We start from the raw sequence: 22,386 nt of genomic DNA on the forward strand, positions 1-22,386 counted from the left end.
TCACCGCTCTAATGAGCTTCTTCATGGATATGACTGTATCCAAGCTGCTGAATTGTGAGCGGTTCCACCATGTCACTCAAAAAACGTTTACTACAAAACTTACATAAAGATGCAGGTTGGTGGGTTAAGTGTTTGATCAATGTAGCATTCTAGCAGCTGAGTAGGGCAAAGTCTTTCAAAAAGAGACCTGAAATTAGATGCTTTTGCATTTATCATGCATTGTTAAACCTCAGCACTGTCCTTCTCTCTTTTTAGCTCACCAACGGCTGTATGAATGTCTGAAGGGTCACCACCTGCTGCAGTTCCTCTGCTGGACGCTTTATCCAGCCTGTCTGTGTGCTCTGTCCACCAGCATCTGCCCATTCTCTGCAGGTCAGCTACACGCTCATTTCTACACAGTAATAAAAAAAAGAGGTATATTTCTGATTTAAATATACTCACTGAAATTAAAAGTTTAAATTCCAGTTAGGCCTATTTGCCATCATACATGGCTTGTGGTTTATTTAGACTATTTATTTTTTTATTGTTTCATTTATAATTAAAATATTATGTGCCTTAAACAATCAACAAACTGTTAAAAAAGGAAAGAAAAGAAAAGAAAAGAAAAAAGCCTATTTGAAATAAAGCAATTGAAATTCCTAATTGAAAGAATGAGATGCATTTTTGATATTCCCTGAAAGTTATGAATAGTTTTATGAATATAATTAGTATCCAAAAACAAAACAAAAAAATTTAATATATAAAATATATGTATTATGTAGTAACACACACACACACACACACACACACACACACACACACACACACATATATATATATATATATATATATATATATATATATATATATATATATACACTGGACTAACCTAATTTCTACATGTGAATATGTGATTTCTGTCACAGTGTTTTAGACAAGTTTTTTTTTTGTCCAAACAGTAAGCAATTATTTTCAAATATAAAAATATATATAATTTTAATATAATTTAAAATGTAAAAAAAACTGTTCTTAATGAGCATGATGCCTCTGCTGCCAAAGTTTTATTAACAGCGCCAAAGATGGCTGCTTTGGGATTATGTTGATGTTAATAAACGCAGACACATTAAATCATAAATAGGCTGTCTGGTGCATTTGGAGATAACTGACCCTTGACCCCTCAGGCTCTGGTGTTCCTGAGGTGAGGTTAGGTTAGGTTAGGTTACTTTTATTGTACCCGTAGGTAAATTTGTTTTAAAGTGCAATGACTATGGCATCCAATACAAAAATTCTCTTATGCATGGACATGCCAGATTACCTGTCCCTCTCCAATCTGTTCACTAAACTGTTTGGCCTGATATGCACACTAGCTTCAGGCAGCACAGTGTTTCTTGGCAAAGTGGTGAGAACCATAGAATCTTATATGCAAATGAGGATGTGAAACTCACGGATACTGTAAATGGACGGTCTCAATATATTGACCTTTTGAAATACAACTTCTCATCTCAATAGCGTCCATTTGTCCATTTATCTATCATTGTGTGTGCATTTATGAGTCGCCTGCATGCTTCCTGCCCTGGCAGAAAGCAGGTAGCTGAACAGCACTGCAATACATGAACCGCAAAGCCCACTTTCATTTTGCTTAATGAGAACCAGATGTAAATTCAATAGAAGGCTAATTATGCTAATGACTCTTGTGGATCAGTTTATTGATTCATATTTCACAGAGAGCAGCTAAAGGAGAAATGCTGGTTGTGGCATCAGCGGTGGGCATTGCGAGCTGTATAGGGGCTCCAGTCAGTAGTGAGCTGATGTCACTGTAGTCTGTAATATCCTTTAGTACAAAAAAAAAAAAATAATAATCATTATTGTATCTCTTCAGTCAGTCAGTCAGTCTGTCAGTTGACCTTTCCCTGTAGATTTATCTCTGTTTTATTTTCATGCGTGTTCTGTTCCGTATAGAAGTGATGGGGACTCATTATTCAGTCAGAGATTTTTGTCCCTGCTTCTTTGCAGCGGCTTGCGGTGCAATCACCTTCAGACTGCTTTCTGTCTGTAGTAGAGATCAAGGTGAGAGGTTTACACTACCTATAGCGCCCCCTAATGGATGCTGCTGCTGTCTTCATAGTAATCTCACGGACCACAGTGCTCCACGGCCATCAGATATATGGGACGCTATGAATTTGATTAAGATATCAAATCTGGTTTCATTTAAGAGCCAGAAAGGGACATATGAAAGAACTGATTGAACGTGTCTTTGACCCATGTCCACAGAAACCATCCAGGCCCTGTTTAAAACCAGCTTTTCTTCTGATCTGCCTTACCAGCTTTTTTAAATATGTATTTTCGCTCTGCTTGGGTAAGTTCTCATTTTGGTGATGGATAGTCATAAGTTAGATACTGCTCACTCATCTGTTACCTCAGGGTTTGGATTATATTATATTAGATTATATGTTCATGAAGCAGTAATTGTTCTTATCATCATTTTTTTCTCTGATTCAGGCTGTTCTGCAGTTTTCTCAGCTTTATTCATTTATTCTGTCATCGCTGGGCTCTGCGTCTCATCAAAACAAACAAACCCATCAGCAGATTTTTGGCAACAGAGTGAGAAAGATTTATTCCCATAGACATACTGTACAGTTTGACACAATTATTTTTCTTTCTTTCTTTTTTTCTTTAGTTGAATAGAATAACATTCAGAATAACAATGTGAATGAAAAGGTTAGCTTCAAATATTTACATGTCTTCCTCCATAAAATGTTTAAAATGAGATTTGTAATCCTCTGGTCTCCGATTTATGGACGTCACTGTATGGTGACCGCAGATGTATGTCTTTTGATTGGATGCCTGGAGATATTTGTCGTGATCTAACCCAGAGCTGCCTCTTGTTCGTATTCATAATCTTATCCAGAAAGTCACTATATTCAGCCATAGTGGCATTTCTCCTCGCCTGCTTTACGTTTTCTCACTCGGCGGGATATTTCATAGCTGCTGAGGTGAGGACAGGCCTATTTCTAGAATATTGGCAGTGTGTCCAACTTATGTGCTCACCGTTCATCCATTGTATTTACTTTAAATTTCTCTTTGTTTTCTAATAGCTCACAATGAAGCAGCGACTTACTTCACTGTTAGACAGCACTTCCTGGTACACCGTTTCCCAGAATGCCTCTGTCCTGCTTGAACCTCAGAAAACATGCATGCATGGAACCCACCTGGCACAAGTTACTTCCAAACACTAGGATTTTTCATTACTGCCAAGGTGAAATAAAATGGGTTATAAGTATAAAGTAGCAATTAAGTAGCAATAATTATTATTGTGCTCATAAACTGCTTGTTCAAGAATTTTAAAAAGATCTCAAGCTGATTTCATGATTTCTAACAACTCTCTGTAAGGTGGGATAATTGGTCATGGCTTGTATTTTGTCTTTACCTGCTGGATATTTCATGCCAGTATTTGTTTACGGTAAGTAATTAGGTCACCATACCATGGGGTTTACATCATATTATACACAAACGAATATATAACAGTTATTAAGATGCAAGAGAATTGTATAATTTAAATATGACAAAGTATTGACACAAATAAAATAAAAATAAACCATAGTCATTGTCATCATTATTCAAAAAAAATTAATCTAGAGTAAATAGAATGATACAATACTGAAAGAAAGAAATAATATTTGAGTATTTGGGGGAAAAAGAAATTAAAGATTAGAAAATTTACAAAAGAGTATTAAATATAATAATAATAATAAAATATTATAATTAAAATATTGAAATAAAACAAACACATGAAATATTTTGTTCTGGTAAATACCTGCAGCCACTTAATTGTAGTTGGCATTATAGTTATAATAGTTTATAATGTATTAGTTTAAATCATAGTTTCTCATTGTTTAAACCAGTGAATAGTGGGCCAAAAGATGTTTAAAAAAAAACCATTGAAACAGCATTGGTCTGTTTCAGGTTCTGCGGTGGGGCGTTTGGTAGTCGAGGGTTCGGCCTATTTGTTCTCAGACGGAATCTCATCAGCAAAAACTTTGTTAAACCCGGGTGGCTACGCTTTAGCAGGTAAACAAACTTGTTATACTGTCAGTTTTCTGATGGGGTATTATCAACACTGCAGGCTCTCAGAGATGATAAGGCCTGTCTAAATGTATTGATGGGGCCATATTTTGCTGTGCATATGTGTGTGTGTGTGTGTGTGTATAGGAGCAGCTGCCTTCTCTGGGGCTGTGACACACACACTCTCTCCTGCTCTGTTGGCTCTGGAAATGACCAGACAGTGCTCTCATGCCGTCCCCACTCTGGTTGCTACACTGGTATCCAATGCAGTGGCACGTGCAAAGCACCATCCATCTTTCTACGATGGCATATCGCTTATTAAACAGCTCCCGCATTTGCCATCTCTCATCCACGCTTGTCCGAAGTGAGTTAACATTCTACTCATCTGCTTTCAGGCTCCACCATATTATGATTTGAAATCAAATTGCATTTCTCTTGCATTTCTGTCTGCAAATCAAAATTCTGAGGGGAGACGTCAAGGCAGTGATGGCTGGAGAGTAAATAGCTTTCATCGTGAATGCTCTCCCACAGGCTGGCCAATGTTCAGATCAAGCAGTTTGTGATCCCAGCAGGAGTTGTGCTGGAGAGGACAGAGACACTGGCAAGTCTGCAGCACATCCTAAACGACAGTGCAGATGGCCAGTTTCCTGTAGTGGACTCTCACGGTGAGACTAACAAATATCAGCAGCTCAGTGACACAATCGCACCTCTTTGACTGTAATAGCACCTTGGTGCTTGACAGAAGAGAGTGAAAGCCAATGAAATGTGTGCCAATAAGGGCCAAAGACAAACGATTACTTGCTGATGAACAGAAATACTCAAGACTGCACAATACAGTACAATAACGGTGCTGTTGAATGAAATGAGACTGACAGTTTGAGGCTCTGGCTTTGGCATGTCATTTAATTGTTATCTTGTCTCCCAGACTCCCCCGTTCTTAGGTACAATCAACAAATCACAGCTGCGGGAGCGTCTGCATCAGCATAGAAATTAGGAAATTAATTGAACCCATAATGTGCTGGGTCATAACAAGAACTGTGCACAGTTACTGAAAGAATAATACAAATAATGAAAGAATAATTCAAGTGTGTAAATTCAGAGGCTGGTTTCTCAGTTGGGGCTGTTTTTTTCTCTGTGTTCCTCTACATAATGTGTGTGTGTGTGTGTTCTGTCAGGCTCATTACATCATGAGTGTCACGGGTGAGCAGCGTCTGTTTATAACGGAGAGTGGGCAGCCGTGAGGCGTCATCACATGGAAAGAGGTGATAAGAGCAGCCTGCACAAAGACAACATCCATACATGAACCAAATACACTTCTGAATACACCGCTCACACTGACTATATGTACGAATAGCAAAAGGCATGTTCTTATGACACTTGATTTTTCTTCCAGATGAAGAAAATAATCGAAGAGATGAAAAAGGCAGTCTAATGTATGGACAATTAACTCAGACATCAGAAATCACACACCCAGGACAGGCATCAATTTGTGCTTACCATTTTATAATCATTTCATCTGCTTGCGATTTAACTTGTGAAATAATAAAGAAATCTTATGAAATGAGGCAGCAACTTAATAGGGTACAACAGGGGTGAAGTTCCTCCAAAGTAAAATTTTTATATATCATTTTTTTTTTAGCGAAAATAGCAAAACCACCAACAGAACCCTTTGCTGAACATCTGTTTATGACAGAATTGGACAGAAGGTTAATTTTATGATACACCGATTAACCTTCAAACATGTTTCTAACTGTTTTTTTATGTAGATTTATAGGACTAATGAAATTCTAAATTATGAGTTTTAGTTTTCATCAGGGTGATTAAATCAAGTTATTCCTTCACCATCAAATGAGTGAAAAGCAAACATCAAAGCAAACTTCTTTAATTATCCCTTTTTCACAAATTGTGCTTCTCCACCACTTTTCAATATAGTGAAATATATATTCTCGAAACGTTACACTTTAGGATCAGATGAAACAAAGGGGAGAAATTCAGAGTCCTGTCGTACCCTACTGTTGTCATGCTGTATGGACTGATCCGATAAAACTGACCCTGTGTAATATGATTTTGAAATGAGATATCTGTTTGTAACCTCATGCAGCTTGTTAGCTTCATGAGCCTCACGCAGAGAGAAAAGAACAGAACAAAGGCTTCAGTAATAAATGACCTTCGTTTGATTTCTCAGCCATCCCAATTCTGCTCTTTTCTCTGTATTTCACTCATTATTCTTTGTGCTATTTTTCACAGAAAAGGTTTTATAAGGATTCATTTAAATTCAGTGCATTGCTCCTTAACATATTGTGCTGAAATTGAATTCCAGTTAAAAACACAATTTCAATTCTGCTCACTGCCCCAGAGCCTCTATCAACACAATTAATTCCTATTTCAAACCCTCCGCTGGAGCACCAGAGCAGTCACACACATTATCTGACCCCGCACACGAGGATCACACTGTGTAAACTTCTATTAAAAGACCCTGATGCATGATAACACTTGACCATTCCACCTCCCAACGCCCTCCTCTCTCGTCCTCTCCTGCTTCTGCATTCACTATAATGCCCTCCGCCGCTGATTCCCCTCTTCTACCTCATCCCTCATTATCTCTCTCTTTCTGTCATCTTTCTTCGTCAGTGGAGTGTGAATAGGGCTAATTACGGAGAAAAGGCAGACGTTTGTTATTCCATCTCTCTCTTTTGTCTCTGCCACTCGCAAGAACACTCAAGAATTTTCTTGTTAGCAAGCGATTTCTGCAGCAATAGATCTTTTAAAGATTAAATCATAATTTATACATACAAAAGACTGCACAAAATGCTTGACACATTAATTAACACAACATGGAGGCAAGTTTCTCAAAGGTATCTTAGGTAATACTTTTTTCAGTTTCTACTTATTTGATTTATAAATCTGTGGCAACTGTGACCATACCCTCTTTAAAAACAAAAACAAAGTTGAAGTGTGTACTAACTTTTTTTTTTTTTTTTGAAAGTGTGTAATATTACTAAAAGTTTACATAAATGCTAATAATATTAATTGCTACAAGTAAGCCATTCATAGTTTGATTTCATTTCATAATTAAATGTATTTAATAATAATAATGTACTTTTTTTTCAGTAAGTTAGTCATATGTGAGTTAAAGCTGCAGTAGGGAACTTTTGTAAAAATATATTTTTTACATATTTGTTAAACCTGTCATTATGTCCTGACAGTAGAACATGAGACAGATAATCTGTGAAAAAATCAAGCTCCTCTGGCTCCTCCCAGTGGTCCTATTGCCATTTGCAGAAAGTCATGCGCTCCCGGTAAAAAACAACCAATCAGAGCTGCGGTCCATAACTTTGTTTGTGTTCAAAATTTAGAAAAATGAACATAATAAGCGAGTACACCATGAATCCATTTTCCAAACCGTGTTTTTAGCCTGTCCTGACTCCTGAATCACTAGGGTGCACCTATAATAAGTGTTTATATTCGGACTATTTTAGATTGCTTCGGGGGTACTGCGGTGGAGTAACCTAGTACCTTTGTGATTCTTCATAGACATAAACAGAGAGAAGTAGTTCCGGCTACAATATTCTTCCGCAAGACGCAAGCAATTCTGTTTATTAACCACTAGAGCGTCAAAAGTTCCCTACTGCAGCTTTAATGTTAAGATAATATTGATAAATCAATTAATTGCTGCAAGTCTATAGATCACTTATTCCATCTTCATAATATGAATATTATTAATATCAAGAATATTTTTACTATAAGTAAGCCATTTGTAGATCAATTTCATCTGTAAGCATTCAAACCAGTGATACTGGGTTGACCAATGGCGTGAGTTTGGGTGGGCTTTTTTTTTTCCAACCAATAGCAGATGATGAGAGTGTTTAGAAAATGTATTTGAAAACAGTTCATATTTAGCAATTCTGTTTGATGAGGCTATTAAAATGACACACTTCATCTTTAAAGTTACAAGAAGTCATTTGCTGTGTTGGACGTTTTATACTCAAAATCTTCATGGAAACATTTAGCAATATGAAAAATCGTTACAATCTCCACCTCCCTGTCCCAAGTTATGACTGCAGCTTTACCCAAAGGCATAATTCACTTTCACTCTCCTGAGTCCTCACAAAGGATCCAATTCAACCCCGTAGCCCCATTGAGCTGTTCTTAGTGGAAATGCAGCAGGAAAATGTCTGTGGAGATAAAAGCGTGTTTTATTTTGGCTTTTTTTTCTTCAGTCTATAGTGCTAACAGTTCTCCGCTTCTTTGTGAAAGACTGCTGCAAATATCTACAAACACTCAGTTGAAGGTGAAAGGTCATGATGGTCTTGATCTCACTTCAGTCAATGTTTCATTTTAGATTCATGTGCATTCATGTGCGATGATGACCTACTTCTAGAAGTAATTGGTCTGACCCTGTTAACATAAAGTCCAATCTCCATCATCATTACCACAAACAGAGATGCTTTCATTTGCGAAAAGGCAACATGATATGGAAATAACATGTCCGTGTGTACAATAATCCCTGTGTTCACTGCCTGTCAAAGAGGCTCAGCTGTGGCTATTACATACTTTAACAGTAAAGAGATAACCCCAGACGTAACTTCATCCGCATCTCTCCCACATCAGTGAACACAAAGAACCTTTTCGTTCCACAGTGTCATCAACATTTCAGTTATAAAAAACCTCATCCTCTGACAGGGAGATGCTGTCTGCGTGTCTTACAGACCCTTCCAAAGGCGAGATCCTCTGCACCTGAGACTGAGGAGGATGAGAAGGTGCTAGAGAGCTGGTGTCATCAGCTTCCATGTGCATTCCGTACATGTGCCGAGGAACACTCAAACTCCCTCCATCCAACAGGAACTGAGAAAGATAAGGGCCCTCGGGGTCTGTGAAGACATCGTCATCATTGTGAGAGCAGGAATTAAAAAGACCTCATGCACACACATCCTCTAGGATGAAAATTGTAGCGTAAATGATTAAGCCCATTAAATCCAAACTCATATCTCGGTCTGATCTGCTCGATCCATGAGTCATCGTGTCCCAGACACATTCAGACATTTCTGTTTTGCAGTCAATTATTCGTGTACAAGGCTTATAGTAAACAGGCCATTTGTGCTTATTACCACACAAGGGTTATCATCCCCTTGTAATGAAATAACAGTATTTTTATACAAGCTGGGACAGCAAGAGATGAACCAGATGGTCAGAATGACCTCCCTAAGTGCTGTGCTATACTTTTATTCAATAGATGTATAAATAAAATATATATGAGATAATATAATTAATAATATATGGGAAAGGAAGTTGTGAGAGCTTCTTCATAAAGACTTATTTCCATTCAAACTAGTTTAGACCTGGGCTTGCAATCTGACCAGTAGTGAGTACATTTCACATGGACCAGCTCACATAATGATAACTAGCAAAGCTGATCTTTTTATCATTGTTACGTCTACACTCTTATAATGAAGGTTCTTTTCTGGCATCTATGGTTCCACGAAGAACCATTCCATAGCAAAAACGGTTCTTTATAGTGGAAAAAAGGTTCTTTAGATTTTGAAAATGTTCTTTATGCTAAGAAATTTTTTTTTATTTTTGCTGTTCACTAAAAGGTTTTCTGGGGAACCAAATATGGGGCAATACCTTGTAATGGAATTGTACTGGATGTGGCTATATTTTCAGCATCGTGTGTGGACCAGGCATTCATCGCTGCCTCAGCCAGAGCAAACTGCTCCGCCACACCTGTGAGAGGAAAAAGAGATAAAGGTCACAGATACACAGAGTGCCAGGAAATAAAAAAACATTGTATACTTCCATAAGAAATATGGACTTATATCTACTCGGTTTTTCTCACTTATGTCTTATGAATAATCATTTAACATTTAAACGAATATTCATAAAAATGACCAAAGTGGTAACATATTTTAAAAATGTATTCACCCTCAAGCCATACAAGATGTGGATGAGTTTGTTTCTTCATCAGAACAGATCTGTAGAAGTTTACCATTACATCACTTGCTCACCTGTGGATCCTCTGAAGTGAATGGGTGCCATCAGAATTAGTGTGCCAAATAGCTGACAAAACATCACAATAATCCAAGTGATCAACATGACTTCAGTCCATCATTTAACGTCCTGTGAAGGGAAAAGCTGCATATTTAGAAACAAATCTATCTTTAAGGCGTTTTTACTTTAAACTGTCGATTCTGGCGCTTCTGTTTTAGACTGTATTTACAAGTAACCAGTGCTTAATCTGTGTATATTTCTCTCCTGACAACTCTTTCGTTGGAGAAAGCAATATTATGGAAAGAGGACTTGTATTTTGGCTTGAAGCATAATCTTAAGGGTGAATTTTTTTATTAAAAATGCAGCTTTTTCACTTGTCATGATGTTCATTTGTGGACTGGAGTCATACTTGTGGATTATTGTGATGTTTTCACCAGCTGTTTGAACTTTCATTCTGACGGCACCCATTCACTGCAGAGGATCCATTGGCGAGCAAGTGATGCAATGCTGAATTTCTCCAAATCTGCACCCATGAAGAAACAAACTCCTCTGCATATTGGAAGGCCTGAGGATGAGTGGAAATGCACACTTGTGAATAAAATATTAGCAGTTTTTACAGTAACAAAGTCACAAAACAATGCCAAGCCCTGTTTTTAGCATGTTGTGGTTTCTTTAGTTGGTTGTTTAGTTGTTTACCATCCCCAATGACTCTGTCATATTGTACATGATGTTATCAATATCTGGTATATATACATTGGTTGCTACAGTACTGATTTGAGCATCAACATATCAACATGAGACATACAAGAGTTATCATCAGTGTGGAAAAAATTAATGGAAAAATGCTGTCTTCCTGTTCTTGTCCATCATACCATTTTACCACAACACTGAACTTGTGAGGTTCATTAGACATCACAATCAAAGTATTACTGTATTTATACTTATTATGCAGGGCTAAGGTTTAGAGATTAGCTTAAACCTGGATAGTTAAATGTTAAATATATAAATGCTGTCTCACCCGCAGCAAATCGTGCTTCTTTGATTTCATCAGTGAGGTGGGAGTAGAGCTGCTCGTCCTCCTGCAGTGCGGTTCCCACACCTCCCCATCCTCCACCATCTCTCGTCCAGCCACTCCAGCCTCCTCCAGACGTCGCTTCCCCTCCCCAACTCTTCCACTCAATCAGGTGGGCGACTCGGCCCTGGGCCATTGCAGTGGGCTTAGTGATGTGGTCTTTAATAGTGGCCAGCAGTCCTGAGGAGATTGGAGGGATTAGCATTGGGACAAATCAAATTAAATAAAGGAAATGAAAAGAAGGAAGGAGGTGAAGAGGTGATGCTAAAGAGTGTTAAAAGTGAGAATGGATAAATCGTCTCTATTTTTTTCCTTTAAAATTTTCATTTTGGCTGCTTGCAATAACTCAGGGGTCTTGACATTTACAATTGTGTTCAATTAAAACCATAAAACAATGTCATAATTTTGAATTAATTTTCATTTTGTTGTATTTATGTCCTAGCATAAATACAGGTGCATCTCAATAAATCTGAATGCCGTGGAAAAGGTCATTTATTTCAGTAATTCAAACTCAAATTGTGAAACTCGTGTATTAAATAAATTCAGTGCACGCAGAGTGAAATAGTTTAAGTTTTTGGTTCTTTTAATTTGATTTGATTTGATTTTGGCTCACATTTAACAAAAACCCACCATATCTCAAAAAATTAGAATACATCATTAGACCAATAAAAGAAATAACAAAAAATGTTTGAATTCTTGGTCTTCTCTAAAGTATTATCATTTACTGTACATGTACTCAATTCTTGGTAGGGGCTCCTTCTGCTTTAATTACATGCCTCAATTCAGCGTGGCATGGAGGTGATCAGTTTGTGGCACTGCTGAGGTGGGATGGAAGCCCAGGATTCTTTGATAGTGACCTTCGGTTCATCTGCATTGTTTGGTCACTGGTCTCTCATTTTCCTCTTGACAATACCTCATAGATTCTTTCAGGGGTTCAGGTCTGGTGGCAACACCATAGTCATTTAACCAACTTTTGGTGCTTTTGGCAGTGTGGGCTGGTGCCAAATCCTGCTGGAAAATGAAATCAGCATCTTCAAAAAGCTGGTCAGCAGAAGGAAGCACGAAGTGCTCCAAAATTCCTTGGTAAGCGGGTGCAGTGACTTTGGTTTAAAAAAAAAAAACGCACCAGCAGATGACTTTGCACCCCAAATCATCACAGACTGTGGAAACTTAACAGTGGACTTCAAGCAACTTAAATGGCTATGAGATTCTCCACCCTTCCTCCAGACTCTAGGACCTTGGTTTCCAAATGAAATGCAAAACTTGTTCTCATCTGAAAATAGGACTTTGGACCACTAGGCAACAGTCCAGTTCTTCTCCTTAGCCCAGGTAAGATGCCACTGATGTTGTCTGTGGTTCAGCAAATTCCTTGACACTTCTGTGTATGGTGGCTCTTGATGCCTTGACCCCAGCCTCAGTCCATTCCTTGTCAAGTTCACTCAAATTCTTGAATCGTTTTTGCTTGACAATCCTCAAAAGGCTGCGGTTCACTTGGTTGGTTGTGCATCTTTTCCTCCACACTTTTTCCTTCCACTCAACTTTCTGTTAAAATGCTTGGATACAACACTCTGATCACTCTGATGTCAGATCAGTCTTCCCCATGATTGTGTAGCCTAGTGAACCAAACTGAGAGAACATTTTGAAGGCTCAGGAAACCTTTGAAAGTGTTTTGAGTTGATTAGTTGATTGGCATATTGTTGAGGTTTTTTTAGTTAAATGTGAGCCAAAATCATCACAATTAAAAGAACCAAAGACTTATACTACTTTAGTATGTGAGCATTTAATTTATGTAATACTGTACATGAGTTTCACAATTTGAGTTGAATTAATAAAGTAATCTACATTTTAGATCACCTGGAGGTGAGTTAATTTTCATTTTTGGGTGAAATATAATAATTACAAACCAACATTTGGTTCAAACTGATCACCCTCACCGAGTGATATAGGGTTAATTTTCAATCACTTTATTTTTGCATGTTTATTTATTTGTTTAATGTTTATTGTAATATTTACTGTAAATTACAAAACTATAAATACATTTTAAACTATATTTTTAAATGTTGAACTTTTTGTTCCCAATGCATTAGTGGAAAGTTAACATTTCTACATTTGCAAACAGGGCTCCAAATTATCGTGCAAGTCCTTACGAACCTATTACTGGAAGTAGCAATAATTTTTTTCCCCCCATGACATAATTTTTCGCAGGTTTTTTGTTATTTTTTTTTTGGGGGGGGGGAGGTTATTTATTTATTTTGAATTATTATAGATATTCATCAGCTGGTGACTGCATTTATAATTAGAATGAAATGAAAATGTTCTTTGGAAAAACTTAAAAACCCATAAAACATTATTAGTCTCTGTAATTAACTTTCTGAAAAGAGTGGGCCTGGAGAAGTAAAGCAAAAAAAGGAAACAGGTGGCTAAAGAGGCACTAGAGAAGGAGAGAGAGAGAGAGAGAGAGAGAGAGATTGTTCAGAAATGAGAGATATGCAGGCAGAGGGAAATTACATTAGCAAGATTCTGTAAAGGTCTACTGCTCTTCAGATTCAAACAAATTATTCTGAACGATAGCCAAAACCTAGAAAAACAACATACAGTGTGACAGTGCCTAACATGCACTCTTTGCTCCTCACCCGTCAGGGAAGAATTAGCCAATTCTCCAATGTCATACCCGCTGCTGCTCCTTTTATCTGACATGCTGCCATTGTAGGACTGATGGTTACCCTGAATAACATGACAAGACGGGAAACACATAAGACAGCCTAACATACCAAATAAAACCTTCCAGAAATCACATTTGCAAGTGAATCACAGGTGCTAATTACACCTAACAAGACACTTTTACCAGACCTTACACATTCAGAGTGTGAAAGCACTCCCATGTATCATTGAAAAGTATACATTTTCATATACTGAATTCTGAATGATTCATAAACTTGCATACGTCTCCCACTTTTGATTTTATGTGATAACACACACCTTAAAGATTGGCTGTCCCTCAGCATATGAGTGAAGCTCTTCCATGGGGTGCTGCTGGCCACTTTGCAGCTCTAGAGAGACAAAATGTTTCCTGGTTATTGCATGCCACTGTTTATTTTATATGTTTTTCAATGTCAAATAACAGTGTGAGTGTGCATGTAGCAGAGTGCATTGAGTTTGTACTGGAGTGGATGGATGGGACTCACTTCTGATGCTCTCATGTTTCCATAGCAACAAGAGATTGTCTTGACAACACTACCCTGGGGATCCCCAATGTTCAAGAGCACATTTTTCATCACCGGCCGCATCTCATTGAGGTTAGACCTCAAAGAGGACAGCCAATCTCAGACCTGTGGAGCTTTAGGTTCCCGCCAGCATGTTATTTGCTAACAGGTATCAACAGACAATGTGTGACCTTTACAATGTCACACGCTGTGCGTGTTTCCCCCTCTACAACCCACCTCCCATTCATCACCGTGAAACTCCATCCATCTCACATATGCATTATACATCAGCTTTGACCCTGGCATTTCGCGCTCCATGCTCCGCCTTAGCTACGGAGCCCAGGACCTTCTAACCCCACAGGGCTCAGACAAACAAACACTACTCTCCACTCTCTGGGAGTTACAAATCATGCACTTCATCTGTGCCATTTCCTTGGAGGACACCTTGAGGATGAAATGTCACCTCCTACCTTAGCCTCCATTTGTAAATACTGTGACACTACACCTGTGTACCAAGATTGAGCTGTCTCGCTGGCTTACAATTCATAATACACTTGTCATATTCAGATGGTATGATACAAATGAGAACAGAATTATTTCCATCTGGCGCTCAGAGGAAACTGTTCCAGCAACAGTTAATAACTGGTTCTGTTTGGCCTGTGAACTCTGTACCAGATAACTTAAATAAATCCCTTTAAATCCCACTATCAAAGAATGACTGAATACAGTCATTATGAAAGACATAATGTTACACAGATCCTCACAAAATCACTAAATGTGGACATGAAATATTCATGAGAATTATTTCACAGCTATTTAATACATCTTTATATACTAAATAAACATCTATCCACAATGTACATAAGAAGGTATGAAATGTTAATTTGAGAAAAATGTTATGATTATTTATAAAGTTATTATGTTAGTGATAATGTACAGTATAGATGTGTCCCAATTGCAGTACTTATGCACTATTCTGTGATGTTTTGTAGTATAAATAGTGCAAGTAGTGTGTTCACACTGAAATTCCAAAAAGTAAAAGTGCACTTTAATCACACGGATGATGCACCAAAAAAAAAAAAGTGTGGAATGTTGGACACTTCATGCACTCAACTGTCTCAGCTTTAATTACATAGCAGAGGGGGAGGGGCTATCAGACATTAATGACAAAATAACCTTATATAATTCATAAACTACACGGTTGAGTTCATAGTGCATAAGTACATAGTGTTTAAGTGCACAGTGTTATAGTATGTAATTTGGGATGAAGCTACTGACAGCAAAATAAATGAACCTTGAGAAAGTTTAAACAGTTAATAAACAGCTACTCACAAAATATATAAATATGTGGACATGGAATCTTGATTTGAGAATGATTTTATAACCTGACGGGTAAAGTATTCTAAACATTTCACCAAGAAAAATAGTCAATAATAATGTCCAAAACAAATAGCCTACAAGACAAACTGCAAAATGTACAGTTGCATATGCATATACATATAAATAATAATACAACAGTACATATAAAAATCATATTATATGTGTTATTAATTCAGTATTAAAAACAAGGACCCCTAAGGTAATTATATATATATATATATATATATATATATATATATATATATATATATATATATATATATATATATATAAATTCATTAAAATCATTGTATTATTATATGTATTTTGAATTAATGCCTTAATCAGAAGGGAGAAGCCAACTGATATCCAGCGTTGCCATGGACTACAGTGAATATTAGGAAACATTGGTGTCACGATTGACCAATCAGAATCAAGTATTCCAGAAAGCTGTGTAATATTTAATTACAGTGCAGTATCTAAGCATCGGTATTTACTAAGCAACATACTCTTGCTGCTGAGAAAATGAAGTGCATCAGTATCAGAAACTAAACTGCATACAATAGAACTATTTATTCATATAAACTGCACTTATTTCAGTCACTCACAACTGCATGTGCTCATTTTGCATTATATTTGAATAAGCTGTGATTTTTTTTCACATTCATACTTTATGTAAATGCTCTAGATCAGCAGAAAGGTGGGTAACGAGATAAGAGTGAAGACCGCGGACGGACCAACAGCTAAGCTGATGGACACAGGACAGACCGAGACAGACAAACTCAGATATAATCAGGAACAGACTGACCTTGGTGACCTTTGCAGAGGCAGGAGCCCATGTTCAACAGCTTAGCAGTTATCTGTTCACCATGCTGACTGAGAGTGGGGCGACGGGGGAAAATTAGCAACAGAGAGAAAGAGATGAGTGCGTGTTTGGAAGAAGAAGGGGATCTGGAGAAGGCAGAGAGAACCTACTGGATGATAGAGGTGGAGAAAAGAGGGAAGGAAAATATTGGACCAGGAGGAGGAGAAAAGGGACCTGGTGTCCATCCGGTACAGTGAAGCACTGTTTCTCATGTGGGGATGGAAGTGAGGAGAGGGAAAGAGAGAGAAGTGGGGAAAACAGCACTGAGACTGCATGCACTCAGTCCCTCCCCTCCTCTCTTCTCTTCTCCTCCCCCTTCTGCTCTCATTTTATCTCTAAGACCCAACTTTCACACCATCTACATACTGAAATGACTACCTTTTATTGAGTTTACATGCACCGATTTAACATTTTGGGCATTAAGTTGACAATTAGTTTTATTTTATGACCAATAACTGATAAATGTCTGATACTGAAATAAAATGATTTTGATAATAAAATTATATTTATAATAATATTATAGTAAAATTTGCATTTCAAAGTGCATTTCAAAATGCAAATCAATTACTTTAAATGGTACAAACAAAAGTAGGCATCAAAATATTCTAATGTACAGTGTGAAAATTAATCATTATTGTGTGATTGGCTAAAAATATATTTTTATTAAATTATTAGTGTTTTAAAATATATATATATATATATATATATATATATATATATATATATATATTAAATGCATATAAATATAGGGACAATAAGCATAAATAATCTAAAATCTGATATCAGTCAATAACCAATATTATACTGATATACCATTTAGATGGCAAACCATTGGCAAACAACCATACATTTTAGTCAATTACACATTCTCATATGAACATGTTGCTATATCTAGGTAAACACAAAAACACATTTTGTTTTTTATGGCATGTGAATCATTGGTACTTGATGACAAACGTCCACACATTGGTTAAATTAGACAATAAATAAGAGATTTATCAAAACAAAACAAAAAACTAAATCAACATAGTTCAACTACATGTACTAGAGCCTATGCACATTTTTACATAATTAAATATCTAATCATTAATTTATTAATTAGCATAATTAAATATCAATAGGCAATGATATGTTAAAAATCTCTAATATGGTACTGATATGTTATGGGTATATCATCACTGAAAATTGGAACTAGAAAAGACTGAAAATGAAATAATGGAAAAAAGATAAATTGTTATAGAGATAAAATGGAATTTAAAGTTGTGTTTATAATTAGATCTGTTCAGGTGAGGTTATGCAAGGTAGCTGAAATTTCCAGAAAAGCAGAAGAGAATAAAAGGTTTGCTTGCTTATAGCTTTCTACTGCCCTCCAGTGTCTCAAAGGTAAAGTTGTATGAATGGTAGAAAATATAAATATTTATTTATTAGCTTATTTAAACATCTATATGCAATTTACAGCAATGTATTAAAAATATTTATGTCACGATTTTTAGAGGTTCAGTAGATCTTAAACAGACGGAGGATATAATCTTGCAGAAAAGTTAAGAGGAAGGACTGAGAATGATCTTAGCATGGATTTTCAAATACTTATGGTGCTGCTATTATTATTATTTATTATTATTATTATTATTATTATTATTATTAATTATTATTAAAAACTAATTCATAATAATAATGTTTTCTGAAAAGACTGAACAGTGGTGATCTGTAATGTACTGTACACAACTTATTATTTTTATTTAAAGCAGATGAGTCATTTTTACTCTTTGACATTTACTTAATTCATGCAAGACAGATATCACTATCAATAAATACAGAATGTGGGTTCATTAAGACAGCAAAAGCTGGCAAACTACAGTACATTTTAATCGATTACCAATTCTCATTTGAACATGTTGCTAAATCTGAGTAAACACACACACAAAAAAAAAACATTTTGGTTTGTACGGCACACTAATCATTTTACTGAATGCACCCTAATTTATCAACAAAAAAAATAAATAATAATAATAATAATAATAATAATCCACATAGTTTAAGTGTATTTTATATCCCATGCATATGGCAAGCCGTTTAGCTTAAAATATATAACTTGTCCTAATTGCATTTTTACTAGAAAAATTAAATTAGGGAGCTCTACAATTAAACTTGCTAGTAACAATGCCAATTAGATTGTTCTCTAAATCTGTTTTTACTAGTTATAATTAAAATATAAGAGGGCTCTCTGATTTAATTCATAATTGTTACTAGTAAGAACTGAATTATAGAGCTCTCTCATTCAATTCTTACTAGTAACAATTATTATTATAGAGCTCTCTCATTCAATTCTTACTAGTAACAATTATTATTATAGAGCTCTCTCATTCAATTCTTACTAGTAACAATTATTATTATAGAGCTCTCTAATTCAATTCTTACTAGTAACAATTATTATTGTAGAGCTCTCTCATTCAATTCTTGCTAGTAACAATTATTATTGTAGAGCTCTCTCATTCAATTCTTACTAGTAACAATTATTATTATAGAGCTCTCTAATTCAATTCTTACTAGTAACAATTATTATTATAGAGCTCTCTCATTCAATTCTTACCAGTAACAATTATTATAGAGCTCTCTAATTCAATTCTTACTAGTAACAATTATTTTTATAGAGCTCTCTAATTCAATTCTTACCAGTAACAATTATTATAGAGCTCTCTAATTCAATTCTTAGTAAGAATGAAATTAGAGAGTTCTTGAATTCCATTACAAAGATCTGCAATTAAACATATCTTTAATGTGTTTTTTTACTAGTAAAAATGTTATTATAGAGCTCTGTATTTGCATTTTTCCTGGAATTGTTACTAGTTAACATTGAATTAGAGAGCTCTCTAATTGTAATTCTGACAAGAAAGAAAAATCAGTTGTAGAGCTCTGCAATTAAAAATGAATGGAAGTCAATGGAAACATATGACTATTAAAAATGTAATTGTATAGCTCTCTAATTGGAATTGTTACTAGTAAGAATTTCATTGTATAGCTCTTTAATCGAATTGTTAATAGTTAAAATGCAAATATGATGAGTAATGCAGGGAGTATTTTAAGCTAAAACAGCTTGCCATATATACAGGTTTTTCCTGACATGATAAAGTTTTTGCAAAAGTAGTATTTTTGAAAGCTTTATTTAACTAAACAAGGAATGTCTGTTGGTCATTTCTGTGTAATCATGAAAGGAAATGTCTCTTGGGTTGTATTTTTACACTCTCACTTGATTTTTTTCATGTCTCAGAGCTTGCAGTGACACATGTCTGAACTTGTGGCTTCAAAAAGAAATTCTTTTCACTCTCTTTGTCTCTTGTAAACCTGTAATCCTGTAAGCAAACATTGTTCAAATTGTTTTCTACTGACATCATGTCAAGTCTTTTTCTGGCACATGGGCAAGTCAGTGTTTTTTTTTTTTTTTTTTTTCTCAGTGGCACTGTGAATAGAAGAGGGCCTCTAAGAAAATAAAAAAAGGGAATAAATAATGCAAACATAACTTAATCTCTTGCTTACCTCGGTATAACATACACGAGTAAAACTACTTGTCTGCTGCTTTTGTAGTATTAGCTCAAAGCCAGAAGAAATAATAATTTAGCTTGAGGAAAGTCTGACACCTTGTGGTAATCAAATGTACGCGCACTGTACACATTTTCATGAGGTTTTCCCACACAAAATAGTACATGATTTAAGTGAGATTTGGTTCAAACTTTTATATGTGAAAATACTAAAGATTTACACTAACTGCACCATGTCAAAAGGGGGTTTTCTATCCTTCTCTGAGGTTGCACATGTGTCTCTGACTTCTGTGGGCACATAAATTTCCATTCTGCATTTAACTATCCATTTACTATTCCCACAGATTTTCCTGTTCTTTCACACCAGCTCTAATTATTTCTCAGCTTCATCACAGCATGGAAAAATGACATATTATTACCATCTAACATGCATTTTATATTTTACCACAATATCTTTTTTAATATTTCCACCAAAAATATACACATATATAATAAATATAGTGTGTGTGTGTGTGTGTCTGTGTGTGTTTGTGTGTGTATGAATATATTTGAATTCCCAAAAATCCCTGGGGCAAAAAATCTAAGCCTCAAATAGTCACTAAAGAGGTTAATAAAGGGAACGCTGACTGAGAGGATTGTGTGTTTTTGTGTGTTCAGGGTTTTGTTTTGGGCGCTTGGATATTTGCTAATATAATCTTGAATAAATAACTAACAACTCCACAGGATCTTCTCAACAACTTCCATCACATCTGCATGCTTTGTGTTCTGATTATCTCTCCTAAGTAATCAGATTTATCATGAATATTGAATAATTAATTGTAACACTAGCCACTGCAATGGTTTTAAGAAGTATATGAAAGAATGACATCAGCACACTGAAATTGGACAAAGGCACAGTTTTTGATGATGTATGAGTGAAAATTCAATTGTTGTTCTTTTGAGAGTTAATTAGAAAATTAAGGGCCTTTTTCTGAAGATGACTTTTAAAATTCAGCGATTTCATTGCAAAGTTTTTCATTGTATAACAAATAGTAAAAATAATTATGAAATCAATTTGTGGTCGACCATAATCTCATTTCATGTAAATTGAATATTTATATATTGTTATGCTAAATGAATATTGTTTGAATGATTTCAAGCTACTTGCTCTTTCCTTTTAAAAGAGTTCTCAAAGTCTTTCCCATTAAAAAATAAAAAACGAAAAGCAATGTCTTGTTCACTTCAGTTCATGAAAAAACTCCTTTTCCCGTGGGACTTGTCAGTTTGATCCCGTCGCTCACAATAACACACTGAACACCGCAGATTTTATTTTTGGCTGCTGACTTTGGAGGTCTTTGGTTGAGTGTTTTTTCTCCTCTCTGTCTCCATACAGTTTACATACCTCTGTCACCATAAATAACATAACTAAAGCAATAATCCATTTTATGAGCTGTCAGTGGTTATTGCCCTGGAGAGGCTAGATTGAACGCTTTACTCAGTGGCCTTGGACAGAGGGTTAACTCCTTTAAGAAGAGATGAAATCAGGGGACATTTTCAAAATATCTAAATATTTGCTCCAGTCCACCTCTAATTAAAAAAAATAATATATTTTAAAAAGACTACATAAAAAAAAAAATAATAATAATTTGACTTTAATATATATATATATATATATATATATATATATATATATATATATATATATATATATATATATATATATATATATATATAGACAATTTATCCCACCATTTTTTGCTCACTCTCATGTTGTTCCAAACTCATATGACTTTCTTGCTTCTGCAGGACACAAAATAAAATATTTTGGAAGAATGCTGATTACCAAACTATTTTGGTTACCACTGATTCAACTTGTAAGCACTAAAAACATAAAAAATAACAAAAATAAAACTCAAATTGCTGCATGTTCCACCGAAGAAAGTCATCCAGGTTTGGAACAAAAGGAGGGTGAATAAATGATGACAGGATTTTCTGTCCTTTTAAAAAAACGAAATCTTTAAAAACAAAACTATTTCCCCTGATAACCAGATAACAGGTGACACGAGCAAAAATTTGACTCATGCAAGATGATATTTAATGATAAAGCCACCAAAATGTTTTTGAGTTTTGAGTCATCTGAGGACAATACAAATAGGCTTATAATGGCGATCAAAGAAGCTGTTCAACAAGCCCTATTTTTCTGAGCATGTTAAAACATGGAACAATTTATGTCACTAAAATTCATCAACATCCTTGCATTGTGCCAGTATAGGGGATTTCCAGTGCTGGTGCTGTGAAACAACACACTCTTACTGTAATAAATCATCACAAACCCATAAATTC

General features: G+C 35.6%; 1 protein-coding gene across 2 annotated transcripts; it reads right to left on the minus strand.

The window, feature by feature from the left end:
* Positions 1-8,002: 8,002 nt before the first annotated feature.
* LOC127944252 (protein FAM131C-like) lies at positions 8,003-16,777 on the minus strand. 2 transcript variants are annotated; one of them, XM_052540127.1, is made up of 7 exons: positions 16,639-16,777; positions 16,472-16,539; positions 14,081-14,151; positions 13,735-13,825; positions 11,048-11,281; positions 9,667-9,765; positions 8,003-8,912 (listed from the first exon to the last, which is right to left on the minus strand). In XM_052540127.1, exons 2-7 carry the CDS (start codon positions 16,500-16,502, stop codon positions 8,695-8,697), a joined length of 744 nt encoding a protein of 247 aa, XP_052396087.1. In that variant the 5' UTR covers positions 16,503-16,539; positions 16,639-16,777; the 3' UTR covers positions 8,003-8,694. The 2 variants fall into 2 exon arrangements, with proteins under 2 accessions (XP_052396087.1, XP_052396086.1); XM_052540126.1 differs by having other exon boundaries at positions 16,472-16,773.
* Between the last annotated feature and the right edge of the window lie 5,609 nt (positions 16,778-22,386).

Source organism: Carassius gibelio, chromosome A23 (genome assembly GCF_023724105.1).
Source record: "Carassius gibelio isolate Cgi1373 ecotype wild population from Czech Republic chromosome A23, carGib1.2-hapl.c, whole genome shotgun sequence".
Taxonomy (NCBI): domain Eukaryota; kingdom Metazoa; phylum Chordata; class Actinopteri; order Cypriniformes; family Cyprinidae; genus Carassius; species Carassius gibelio.

What these genes read in the sequence shown, in the direction of transcription:
- LOC127944252 (XM_052540127.1), bottom strand. Translation starts at nt 16,502, where the DNA reads ATGGGCTCCTGCCTCTGCAAAGGTCACCAAG. An exon ending in AGGGACAGCCAATCTTTAAG is followed by an intron (nt 13,826 to 14,080) that starts GTGTGTGTTATC and finishes CATGTTATTCAG; the next exon opens with GGTAACCATCAGTCCTACAA. An exon ending in GGCTAATTCTTCCCTGACGG is followed by an intron (nt 11,282 to 13,734) that starts GTGAGGAGCAAA and finishes CAATCTCCTCAG; the next exon opens with GACTGCTGGCCACTATTAAA.